This window comes from Squalius cephalus (genome assembly GCF_949319135.1).
Source record: "Squalius cephalus genome assembly, chromosome: 1".
NCBI classification, from domain to species: Eukaryota; Metazoa; Chordata; class Actinopteri; order Cypriniformes; family Leuciscidae; genus Squalius; species Squalius cephalus.
The window spans coordinates 40,129,321-40,142,074 of record NC_137122.1 but is presented as its reverse complement, the minus strand read 5'-3'; the positions used below and the strand labels follow the sequence as shown (position 1 = coordinate 40,142,074).

General features: G+C 38.2%; 2 protein-coding genes across 3 annotated transcripts; both read right to left on the bottom strand.

The window, feature by feature from the left end:
• Positions 1–58: 58 nt before the first annotated feature.
• elob (elongin B) lies at positions 59–5,375 on the bottom strand. Its single transcript, XM_079863230.1, has 4 exons — positions 5,254–5,375; positions 3,956–4,090; positions 1,545–1,653; positions 59–1,467 (listed from the first exon to the last, which is right to left on the bottom strand). Exons 1-4 carry the CDS (start codon positions 5,254–5,256, stop codon positions 1,355–1,357), a joined length of 360 nt encoding a protein of 119 aa, XP_079719356.1. The 5' UTR covers positions 5,257–5,375; the 3' UTR covers positions 59–1,354.
• Positions 5,376–5,735: 360 nt separating this feature from the next.
• LOC307160063 (uncharacterized protein) lies at positions 5,736–11,778 on the bottom strand. Of its 2 annotated transcripts, none has more exons than XM_079873875.1 (13): positions 11,579–11,778; positions 10,488–10,686; positions 10,306–10,332; positions 9,768–9,835; positions 9,579–9,675; positions 9,402–9,485; positions 9,233–9,307; positions 7,811–8,050; positions 7,571–7,677; positions 7,319–7,484; positions 6,516–6,603; positions 6,382–6,426; positions 5,736–6,250 (listed from the first exon to the last, which is right to left on the bottom strand). In XM_079873875.1, exons 1-12 carry the CDS (start codon positions 11,665–11,667, stop codon positions 6,395–6,397), a joined length of 1,272 nt encoding a protein of 423 aa, XP_079730001.1. In that variant the 5' UTR covers positions 11,668–11,778; the 3' UTR covers positions 5,736–6,250; positions 6,382–6,394. The 2 variants fall into 2 exon arrangements, with proteins under 2 accessions (XP_079730001.1, XP_079730002.1); XM_079873876.1 differs by lacking the exon at positions 11,579–11,778 and adding an exon at positions 10,971–11,174.
• Positions 11,779–12,754: the final 976 nt, after the last annotated feature.

The window sequence follows — 12,754 nt, the reverse complement described above, 5'->3', positions numbered from 1 at the left end:
TATCTGCACGTTATAAAAATCAAACAATACTATCAATAAGCAGACATTGAACATTAAACAAGGAGTGGAAAAGGGCTGATTTTAATTCATTTAAACGCAGTTACAGATACTGCAGCATGATTTTCTTTTCAGTTTCTATTTTTTGTTTTTGTTTTGTTTTGCAAGAGCACTGAGAAGGATAAAGGTGAGTTCGCAAAAACATTAGGAGCGTCTGTTTTTTTGGGATGAACACAATGTCAGCGTTTGTGTTAAATTTAAAACATTCACTTGTTCAAGCAACTATGCCCAACTTCATTCTTATTGATCTTTACATTTTAGTTGATTCTTTCCACCATTTTAAAATGCCACACACACACACACACAAAAAAAAATCTCGCTAGCATTTTCACTCCCCTTTGATTTAAATACAAAATTAGGGAATTAAATGTCAATACTTAAGCTTCCAAACAAAAACTGAAAACAAAACAAGCAGACACTAACTCCAACACAAAATTGTAAAGAAATGCAAAACACTTCAAGAAGCAACAATGTATGTGGAAAAATGTATTTACAATGAAACCACTGTATGTCAGAATTCACCATAACCATGTGCTGGGAATTAATCTGCAGGTATAACCTGATGGCATCCATGCCCATTCTGATGTTCAGTCAGTTCCATGTGCATTTACACTAAGTTGGTAACATAAAACGCCTATGGCCTTTAGCGCCCCAATAAAATTATGAAGGATCTAAATAAGAATAATTATAATATCAATAATCATTAACACACAACAGCGTACTGTAAATGCGATCAGTAAAGTGGGCATTTGTAAAACCACTTACACAAACCCTACCCCGGCCCTAACAGATCATAACACACAAAAAAGCACAAATTGTTTAACTCTCCAAACATAACATTTGCATGAATTAAATAAGGAGCACAGGTTTAAACACTCTGATATCTAACCACCTTTGACGGGTGACTAACAAATGAGCAATTCATTCAGAAATGAAGGGAAACATTACCAAATCAAAATGTGCCTGCGCCAAAAAGGGTGTGATTGGTGGATTAACCAGTAGATGAGCACTGAGCAGACACTGAATATTGGAAGGGTTTGCGACGATACAGTGAGAGTAAGCTGCTAGTGCTTGATGGGATGTGAGGCGTAACAGGGAGAGCGGTTCAAATTCTCAGCAAAGTTACAATATCACACAAGATCACTCTCACTCATGCTTCCCCCTTCTTTATGTAACTCGATACACACCACCATCTTAATACACACACGTTTTGCTTGTCCACTGTTTTGGACACTCTTTGCCTCTGCCTTACCCCCCCTCCCCCCCATCCCAACCCCTTTTCTCGTCGGTTCCTCCTTCACTGCACGGCTTGTTCGTTGGCGGTGCTGCCCGAGTCTTGAGGCTTCATAACGTCAGGAAGCTCAGGAGGGCTGGAGAAGGCCTCTATTCTTAGAGGCTCAAAAGCATCATCTGTGATAAAAACAGACACAGTAAGCAAATCCGAATCACCAAAATACCACAGGCAAGTGTTGGAAATGGGAACTCACCACTGATGCGAAAAGCCAGCCCTACTGTGGCCGGAGCCTGAGGCCTGGCTGTCTGGTTTGTGAAGCCACAGTCTCCGAGAGTCTTACTATCTTCAAGCAGCATGTCCTCCTGTGGGACATGGACAGATTGTTTACTAAAGTGCACCACTTCAACTCAAAGGTCATTGATAAATTGGTATTTCCTGATTACTATTAAATGCAATTTAAAAAAAAAAAAAGAAAGAAAGAAATACTATTAGTTTGTTGTATTCATGTACAGATGTTGCCATTTTCTCCCCATGCTGCCAGATATGCCTTCGTTTTTTCCTTTCTATAATGTTCAATGTACAAAACACGTTTTCTTGGAAATGCTGTTCAAATTAATTCAAAGGTACACTGTGTAACAAGTGCAAATACATTACCAACCAAATATAAACATCTTAATTCACCGATTTTTCCATGAGCAAATGATAACTGGGCTACGCAAGGTGACATAAGCCCCTTTCACACAGCGCGTTGATCTCGGGAAATTGCCGTAAAATTGCTAGAGTGCCTTCTGTGTGAACGCAAACACGTCCCGGGATTGATGCCGGGATGGGGACCTAGTAACATTGCCGGGATCAGTCCCCGAACGCGCCGTGTGAACAAAAGCCAGGACCAATGCTGTAAGGGGTGTGTCGTAGTGATGACGCACGTGCCATCGCGCGACTCTGTTGCTCTTAGAAGAACGTTTGTGTTCGTCATCAACAAAGAAAGAACGAAAAAATGTCTGCAAACTTTAATGAAGCAGAGACCAGGCAGCTCCTTACTATCCGCGCTGAAAGTGAGGTCGTTCGCCAGCTTTGTGGAACAGTACGCGATGCGATGCGTCAGTGTACATTACACGTCACATCCTGAAGTCACGTGACTTTACGGGATGCGTTTGAACGCACTCACAGTTTCCGGAAAATCACAGGCAGCGTGAATGAACCAAAATCAAACGATCCCGAGCAAATCCCGGGACACATTATCTGTGTATTTTCCGGAATCTCTGTGTGAAAGGGGCTATATATGTACGCAACAAATTAGCCCCTTAGTACATTTTACATGCTCATTAATTAATTATACTTGGCGTTAGCTTTCAAGAGTAATGTCTTTTTCTGCGCTTTATGAATTCATTACACAAAAGTTATTAGTACATCGCAAAGAGAAACAAATGGACAGCAAATACATTACCGACCAAACAAAAACACATTCTTTTCATGAGTGCTATTGCGAGTTGCTCTCTCGCTAATATACCTGATAATTTTGGAGTTAATTATGTAAAATACAATTTATCATCATGCAAAAAAAAAGCAAAACAAAGCACAAGCTTTTGTGTCAGTTTATGTTGTAGCGCTAAATATAACGGTAGAGTTGTGTGTATTACGACCCGCCGGGACATGATATGAGATCCACCAATCAGAGAGGTTTCCGAATCTCAAACGATTGGGGATCAGCGCCTATGTCCTGAAACACTATGGTACGCGTTTATATTCTGACTATTTTAGACCAGTGGGACGACAAGCGCTGTGGAGTAGCCCACTACCCATGTGACTCGTCATATATATAAATAAAACTGCATGCGTCTTGCGGAAGAACTTTGTAGCTGGAGCTACTTCTCTGTTTATTAACTGCAAGGCTCCAAAAGTTACATAGTGTACCTTTAAGTCTTTCACTTTCTATTCTGTTAATCTTGTAAAAAAAAAAAAAAAAAAAAAAAAAAAGACAGCAGCCACTCACATTTAAAAAACCCTGTTTTAATTTGTGAGTTTTTATTTTATTTTATATAGCTTAAGGGGTTTTAGCTATTATTAGCAATGGATTTTATTAATTCTGTGATAGTTTGTGGTATTAATTGGCTACACACTCTACCATTCAAAAGTTTGGGGTCAGTAATAGTTTATTAATGTTTTTGGAACAAAAATGTTATTTGATCAAAAATAAGAGTTAAAACATTATTGCAATTTAAAACAACTGTTTTCTCAGTTTTTATGTATTTTAAAATGTAATTTATTCCTGTGATGTCAGAGCTGAATTTTTAGCATGATTACTCCAGTCTTCAGTGTCACATGATCCTTCAGAGATCATTCTAACATGATGATTTGCTGCTCAATAAATATTTCTAATTATTATCAATGCTGAAAACAGTTGTGCTGCTTAGTGTTTTTTTTGTTTTTTTGTTTTTGGTGGAAACAAGGATACATTTTTTTCAGGATTCTTTGATGAATAGAAAGTTCAAAAGAACAATTTATTTGAAATAGAAATCTTTTGTAACATTAAATGTCACTTTTGATCAATTTAATGCCTCCTTGCTGAATAAAAGTACTATTCCTTTAAAAAATAAATAATAATTATAAAAAGGTTTGACATACAAATCAATGAATAATAATATTAAAAACTTTTTTGTTGACCTTATAAAGCCTCTGATCCTCCGGTGCTCGCTTTAGGATGCCCTCCACAATCCGCTTCAGCTCGTAGACTGTGGTAGACTCCTTAGCATCTGTGAAGATGGTTGTCTTGTGACGTCTGATCATCAAAAAGACATCCTGAAGAGAAAGAAAAGCAAGCAACTTTCAATCCCATCTCATTATTACAACTTATCTTTGAGATGTGAGTCTATACTGTGTTCAGCCGTCCGCAGTATCCACTCAAGGCTCAAAAACCTTACGGAGCATTCCTTGTCCTTCACAAAACATAGGGAAGCATCAGATCAATTATTTTAGGAAAATAATCCTGAACATCGAAACGGGTACATAATAACAAACAACTAACGTATACAACTAACTAATATATCTTAAATAAATATAACAACTAATAAATATAACTAATAAATATAACAACTAACTAATATATCTTAACCCTAAAGCGGTGTTTGAACTAAAACAACCACTGGCTTATTAAATAATGAAAAGAAAAGCAGATGGTGAACAGCTGAAACATGTCAACTACACAAATGAAACGCCGACAGCTGCAGTTGTGTTAAGTTGTTGTTGACTTAGTTACTGGCAACACCTAGGAAATGTAGCGCGTTGTTGTGCGTTTTGTTAACTGCAAACCCCTAACCAGCATTACGGAGAGCTGGATTCTCGGCGAGACTAACGTTGAAGCGGCTGAACGAAGTCTTTAATAACGTTATTCAGCTGGCGCAAGTTATCTTTTAAAAATGGACGTGCAAACTGCAGCTAGTAAGTAACGACGGCAGGCTAGAAACATGTAGCAACCAATCTGCTCTCGAAAATCCTTTTACTGTTCATCTACTTCAGTATGTGAGGCTAGATTAAATCTCTAGGATGACCATCTGAAAGGCACAGCCCAGAATGATCAATGACAGGACCAGGACCACGAAATCAACACCGCGATTAACAGCCCCGTTTCGGCCACAGGGACTGCGCAGCGCTTATACGAATAAACAACACAAAACCGATTGTACATCGATTCTCCATATTGGCTGACCATGTCCGTCGTCGAGCGCAATTTAGTGTCAAACTAACGTTACCAAGTTACACAATACATTGGGCGGATTTAGCAGGGAACGTTAGCCGGGCTGCTAAAAATATTGCGAAACAAAGAGGTCTGTGAAAAGGCTACCTTTACACAAGCTAGCCACTTCATCCAGCAGCTAGTATGGTTAAAACATTCATAGTTACGTTTTCAAACGACAAAACGAATAAATACATTTGATCTAGCTTTCATTTGCTTGCTCACTCACCATTTCTCTACGGCTGTTTCGCTGACTTCTTCCACTATCCCACGCTGCACTGCGGAAATCAAAGCGCTCGAGCCAGTCCTCCACAATCCCAGATGTCTTTGCGCGAGCAGCGTGAACTCTTTTCTGTCCCGGAGACGGTCGCGCTCTAGTGGCCTCACATAGCTCATTACATTTATTTTTAACTAACACTTGTTGCTTAGGCACAAGCCATTTACATTTTCCAGCTATTTAGTGTACTGTTTTTTTGGCTATTCCAGTGAGAACAAATCTTAATGCATTTAATATTCGTGCTTTAGTATGAAATGTATGATGGTAGCATTAGCGTTTGTTTTTACTGGGATTACCAGAATAGTCAAATGTGTTAATAAGAATAGGATATCATATTACTTTTGGCTATGTAGTGTACATTCTAGAAAGTACTTGGGGCTGTGTGGCTTGGAATTACAAATGGGCATGAAATACACAATGATAGACATCAAAATAAGTATAAACCGTTTATTCTGAATAAGACTTTACTGGAATAAACTGTTGAGTCAACAGTATAAAAAGGTTTATTTAAGTCAGGCCCCCACAATATCCTTTAGGATTGCCTGCAACTCTCAGGAATATTTGTGGCATCATGAGTTTATAATGGCATCATGGTAAACATAGCTGTTGGTTATTAACATTAGATTATCTTTTGCTGGCTCAGTCTGGTGGAATTAGTTATTTATAAACAGTTAAAAATGACCAAGGAAAATTCCCACTCCTTTCAAAGCAGTTTATTTTACAGTTAATACTATTCTCTTATACCTTTAACGGCATTTATTCACAATGCTGCATAACATTTCAATATGAAAAAAATAAATAATAATTCACAAATAAACAACACCTCAGTCTAGGTCTAAATGGACTTTAACGTCATTATTTTCCATCCCTTCATCAATGTGGTCTGTACGGAGCTTCCTCACTTGACCTTCAGTTTGAAGTCACACACCAGTTGCGATATTCAGGCGCACTAGCAACAGAGGAAACAAAGTAAAACAGCTGAATATGCAGTAGTAGTGCATTTTCCAATTTATAAAATTTCATGACAAGAAATAAAAAATGTAGAAAACAAATACAGTACTACGGTTAATTCATACTTACTATGTTTTTTGCCTTATGAAACGACAATGCAGTCTGCTGATTCTCCTGTGTTAACAAAAGTTAATTGATAATGAGCACAGATGTGAAGGAAAGGTAAACTGATAGAGATTTGGACATGAGGTGATCATACTCACGGAATATTTGTTTCAGTGCCTCAATTTCTTTGAAAGGGTTTGGTTTCTGTATTTTGAAAGTGTACTTTGCAAGGTCATCTTCACTAAGCTTGATTGAAAAACAAAATACATACTCAAATTGAATAATATACTATGTATACAGTACCATTCGAAAGTTTGAGGTCAGTAGAATTTGTTTAGAAAGAAATTAATACTTTTATTCAGCAAGGATACATGAAATTGATCAAAAGTGCCAGTAAAGACATTTATAATGACTTCAAATTGCTGTTCTTTTGAACTTAAAAAAGATATATCACGGTTTCTACTGTTGAAAACTCTTGTGCTGCTTAAGAAATGTTTCTTGAGCAGCAAATCATCAGATTAGAATGATTTCTGAAGGATCAAGTGACACTGAAGACTGGAGTAATGATGCTGAAAATTCAGTTCTGACATCACAGGAATAAAATTAGATTTAAAAAAACATTGAAACAGAAAACACTTATTTTTAAATAGTAATATTTCACAATGTTACGGTTTGTACTGTATTTGAGCACAAGACACTTCTTATAAAAAATATTTCTGACCCCAAAGTTTTGAACGGTGTATATCAATTATTTTGTTGTGCATGCATGTGTAGAATCACAAAACTTAACTTAACTAACCACCGCATTTGCCCATGTCTAAACAAAATGACTAAAATAGCAGTGTAATTCTGCTCATGATTCTTGACATAATCATAACCAATAATCAATTGGATTTGGGCTGCCAGTGTGGACAAAGCTGTTGCAATGTCACAGTAACATTTCAGTGAATACAATACATACTGGCTGATCTCTGGGTGATGTATACGGTTTAGTTCCCGCACTGCGATGAAGAGACAGAGGTCTGTGTTTGGTTTCTGGGTGCACACTGCAGTTGAAGCGCAGCACGCTGACAGGCAAATGAACATGCCAACTTTCTGGATGCTTCTTCACCAGATTTTCTACCATACTGTAGACAAACAGCACCACAAATGTTTCAAAATAACTCCAGGCTCTGGAACATGGTGATTCACATACAAACAATTCCAAACTCACTTGACGATGTGGTATTGTGTGTGAGGCTCAAGCTGTGAAGCCTGATGATGTCGAGAGACAAGGGAAATATCCTTTATCATCAGAATATTATTGAGCGCTCGGTTAACCTTGACAAAAAATAAGCAAAATGTGAGATGATCACTGCACTGAGACATTTTAGAAACTTTTCAGCACATTTGAAAACATAAAAATACAATTCACAATTCTAAATGAATAGCCAAATCATAATGTAGGGCTTACCGTTCTGACCTGAATCCCTCTGGCACCCCAAGGTGTGAGAAATCCCAGAGGAAAACCATACCGGGAAATGGCATCACACATAAGCAGGGCAATGGAATCAGAATTAGGCTTTTCCGATGGAAAGATTTCAATCCACTTGGTGTAATAGTCACAGATGACCACAATGTGGCTATAGGCGCCTTTGCTTTCTTGAAATGGCCCTGTTACATCTATACTCAGCCATTGCCATCTCTCGGTCACCTGAAAAATAGAGACCTTAAGGTAATAGGGGTTAAATGTAAAAATGATTTTAAGGCCGTGACACACCAAGCTGACATTAAAGATTAAGCGGCGACGAAAGCTGACTGTGTTATCACCTTGCGTCAGCTTCATCTGGGACAAAAAAGCTGCGTTTGAACACACCAAAAGGACTAAAGACGACTGTCAACTTTCGACTGTCAACTTGCACGTGCTTTTTGCGTGTAAGTAAATATCTGTCCATATCAGCAGGCATCAATAGTCTACATTCGTCATTCCAAAAAGTTTAACCGAAACTTGGACCGCAGATATACAAACCGTAAACAAAGTTTTGAATATCAATCATGCTGATATCTAGCTGATCACTTTACGATCACAGTGTTCGTTTGTTGGCCAGAGGAGGATTGGCCCCCAGACTGAGCCTGTTTTTTTTTTCTTCTTCTCTCCATTCTGTCACCGGATGGAGTTTTGGTTCCTCGCCACTGTCGCCTCCGGCTTGCTTAGTTGGGGACACTTATATTCAGCAATATTATTGATTTGACTGCACTGATACCATCAGATGAGAACTGAACTGAGCTGGACGATGACTTCGCTGTTTTCTGCAGAACTGCTTTATAGATGAAATGAACTAATAACTGATGATCTGAATCAACACTGAACTGACTTGAGCTGAACAATGACTATTTGAATAATGTTTCTGTTATTACTGTAAAGCTGCTTTGAAACAATCTGTATTGTATAAAGCACTGTATAAACATATGTGACTTGACTTGCTTCATTCCAGACGGCTGAAAATATTTACATATTGGAATGCTCAGGAAAGATGCCGTAAAATTAAAACAGCCTTCTGTCTATGTCATCTTGACTTGGCTCGCTTTTATCACTTTTGCTTTTATTCTCATACTCGTTTGCTAAACTGAACAGCAATCAGAGTGATCTCTCTCACCGATGGCCTCGACGCCAATTCAACATGCCGAATCGGTCACACTGCCACCGCAAAAACCAGCCCGACGGACGCTCACTGACGGCCACAAAGTCCGACCGTCGGCTTGGCATGTCATGGCCTTCACAGAAAGTAACCATAACATTTCCCTTTCATAACTATATTATGACTACACTTTCAAATCTTCATGCAAAACAATAACAGTAACAGAGAACTCAAATACAAATCTGTAAGAGGCATACCCTGATATACTGTGTGTTTGGATTATCAGGCGTGTCAAGAGGTGCATCATCATAAGCGACATCATTTCCAGGATCCTGTATGTAAAAAAAAATCATTCAGGAGATTTCCAGATCTGTCAGGCGTAAGTATTTACTTCTACAACCTGAAAGACTGTAAAGGTCTACATACACTAGTGTCATTGTCGTCATCATCATCATCACCATCATCCTCATCATCATCACCCCCCTCTGATAGCTTCATCCACTGAAAGCTCTGTGAAAACACATTGTGTGGCATACAATGCACAAGTGTATAAGGTGCTCGACAATCAGAAGCCTAAAAATAAAAAAATCAACAGTTATGAACCTGCGGTTTGCAGTAGTCATCGTGAAAGCTGCCAGCATGAAAGGGGCCACTGGAACCATCAGAATCCACAGTCACGCGAACAAACTTTCCCTGAAGCCTACCAAACCATGACCGAGAGATGTTAAGTAGTAAAACAATTAGAGAGAATAATTTATTTGAGAAGAATTAAATAAATTGCAAATACCCTACCGTGGTGTTACTGGTGCTGACACTGGGGTCGGTTTTGGTTTGATAGGCACTTCGACTGGCTTACGATTCTGGTTTTAAACATGATAATGAAAGATAAAAGACTTCCTTAAAAAGAGCTTTAAAACAGCGGTTCTCAACTGGTTATGATTTGAGGTGTGGTGTCCCAAAGTACCCCCTTAGATTAAGGCCATTTTTAATAATGGTTATGGCTAATGGTCTCATTACATGTGTAAGTGTTTATTTGTATTGTTTTTATTTTAAAATTATTTATTGTTATTTTACATGTTTATGGCCCCTGCAGTTCCCTCACAAACCCCCAGCTTGGGAAACCCCACAACAGAGCATGAAAATAAATGTAAATATAATCAAACTATTTTCATTAACTGCATAAGTCCAACAATATGCAAAAATATTAACATGACAAAGGCTGAAAAGGAAAACCAACAACTTTGGTTTATTTAGAAACGCCTTGATGTAAAGAACCACTAAACTTTTTTACTAGATATGAAGAGTGATTACTCAAACCTCCAATACATACCAGAGATCGTCTCTTGACAGCTGGTACCTGGGTGTAAACATTTACAAAGAAAGGTAAAAATTAAAAAGAGTTTATGAAAGGAAAATCTGCAGTATGTAGGCTAGCAGCGCCATAAGAAATATGCACATATGCATGATAACAACCACAACATTTAAAGACATTCAAATACTGTTTTGACTTGCCTTCCACTGGAGATGTTTAGGGAAATTAAAGATGGTCGGGACAGCATTTTTTCGTAATCGTTTGTGGCTGCCCATTTGTTCAAAGCAGTCCTTCTCGAAATGATCCGAGCACAGGACTGAATTTCCAGTTGGCCACCAGTTCTGCCATCTCATCCGGCGGAGCCACTCTCTCACTCTCAAGCCATCAGCTAATGGGAATCTGCATGTTTTACACACGAATGAACAAACAGACACATACAGAAATGCATAAGCGTTAATGGAACTGAATCAACATTGAATTTACTGAACAACAGCAGAAGTGCATGATTCTCCTGTTATCACTGTAAACCTGTATTGTATAAGCATTATATTAATACAATTGACTTGACTAATGCATGCGTGACAAAACTGTACAAATGTTGGACAAATGTGCGTGTAAATGTAAATATGAGATACGTTTTTGTGTGGTTGTTTGAAACTACGAATATGAGATATTAAACTTACTTGTGAAAGGAAAACTCGCCCCTGTTGTATGCCTCTTTATACTCTCTATCTGAACGCTTCTTGCACTTATACGCTGAACACACAGGCATTTTTTTTTTTACAGAGAGACAGAATTTATTAAACTTCGATGCAATTTAACACGTTATACATTACAGACATCATTGAAAGAGCGTATTTAGTATTTCCGGAAACTGTCCTTCGAGTGGGGTTTTAGGACAGACTGAATACTGATAGTACTGCCACCTACCGGGTACTTCTAATAATAATCCCACTTTCCTTCTTGCAGAACGCTGTCTGTTCTGCTCTTGACTCACTTATTTTTCAGCTCTGAATTAAACTAAATATACTACCCTCCAGCTTCACAAGATTCGAGTCACTGGAATACAGTGTATTCCCCATCGCGACCTAACAGATCGCAACACACACGCCAACGTTGTGATGACAACAGTCCCTTAAGATGGTTACCATTACAATACTTTGTCAAAACTGTGGCATGTCTGATTGGCAACTACACAATATTGAAACAGTTGTCATGTGTGTGTGTGTATTTTGATTAGTGGACTTTCCATTTGAGGTTGACTTGGAACTTGGAACAAAAAAAAACTTACGTGTGAAAAGAAAACTCGCCCCTTTTGTATGCCTCTTTATATGATCCATCGGAGCGTTTCTTGCATTTATAAGCTGAACAAACTGGCATTTTTTCTATCAGAATATGTTACTGCTCCTCTCAGTTTCACCAGTTAACGTCGCACAGGGCAACAGCCGAAAACGGCTCTGTCTGTTGTTGTATTTCCGGATGCTGTTGTTCACAGAGAGACGCATTACCGCCATCTACCGTACACTGTATGTCGTGCAGTCAGTTGTTATTCATCAGTGGAGACAGTTTTCAAAAAAATTCATCCAGTCCTTACTTTTGGATAACTTAGTTCGCCTATGCTAGGCTAGCGCGAGTCAACGGTGCACGTTAGCCTGCCATTAAAAACAGTGTTACCCACTCCACAGTACACCAAAAGCAAATAAATTATAACGCCAGACTATCGATGTAAATGTCTGTTGAGAGAATAATGTTAGAAATCAAACTACCCTTTCATCACATTGCATTAGTTATAATTTGTTCCCTGTATTTATAAGCAGTCTACAGCAACGGAGTTATATTTGGTTACCTAGGAAAGCGAGAGAGCCGGTCCACATGACAATCACGCAAGTGTATTACCTGCCGCAGATAATTGAGATACAAGAGTACTTTGATTTCTAACATTATTCTCTCAATAGACATTTACATCGATAGTCTGGCGTTATAATTTATTTGCTTTTGGTGTACTGTGGAGTGGGTAACACTGTTTTTAATGGCAGGCTAACGTGCACCGTTGACTCGCGCTAGCCTAGCATAGGTGAACTAAGTTATCCAAAAGTAAGGACTGGATGAATTTTTTTGAAAACTGTCTCCACTGATGAATAACAACCAGGCTCACTTGAAAATGAGGTCCGATGTCGAAAATCCTGAACCACCCCTTTAAGTGAGTTGTGAACAAAACCTTGATTGCAAAGATTTGGAAAGACATGATTGGCTTTAATTGTGTTTTTTGTAAAGAGGGAAAAGAGATCATTGTCCAATTATTTTATGATTGTGGCTTTTTTTGTTGTTGGTGTTAAAAAATACAAACTTTGAAATGCAACTTGTTTTAATTTTCTTTGATAAAAATGTTGAATTTAAAATATGGCATAAATGCACTTATTATTTATGGAAAATCACCAAAAAACTACCTTTACTCATTTTAAAATAT

Bases quoted from the DNA above. Each gene is read 5' to 3' on its own strand.
- LOC307160063 (XM_079873875.1), bottom strand. From the start codon at position 11,667: ATGCCAGTTTGTTCAGCTTATAAATGCAAGAAACGCTCCGATGGATCA. The intron at 7,485-7,570 runs GTGAGTTTGGAA...GTTTGTCTACAG, and splicing joins ACACAATACCACATCGTCAA to TATGGTAGAAAATCTGGTGA. The intron at 6,427-6,515 runs GTGAGTATGATC...TTGTTAACACAG, and splicing joins GGCACTGAAACAAATATTCC to GAGAATCAGCAGACTGCATT.
- elob (XM_079863230.1), bottom strand. The intron at 1,654-3,955 runs GTCAACAAAAAA...CATGTCCCACAG, and splicing joins AGGATCAGAGGCTTTATAAG to GAGGACATGCTGCTTGAAGA. The intron at 1,468-1,544 runs GTGAGTTCCCAT...TTTTTATCACAG, and splicing joins GCTGGCTTTTCGCATCAGTG to ATGATGCTTTTGAGCCTCTA.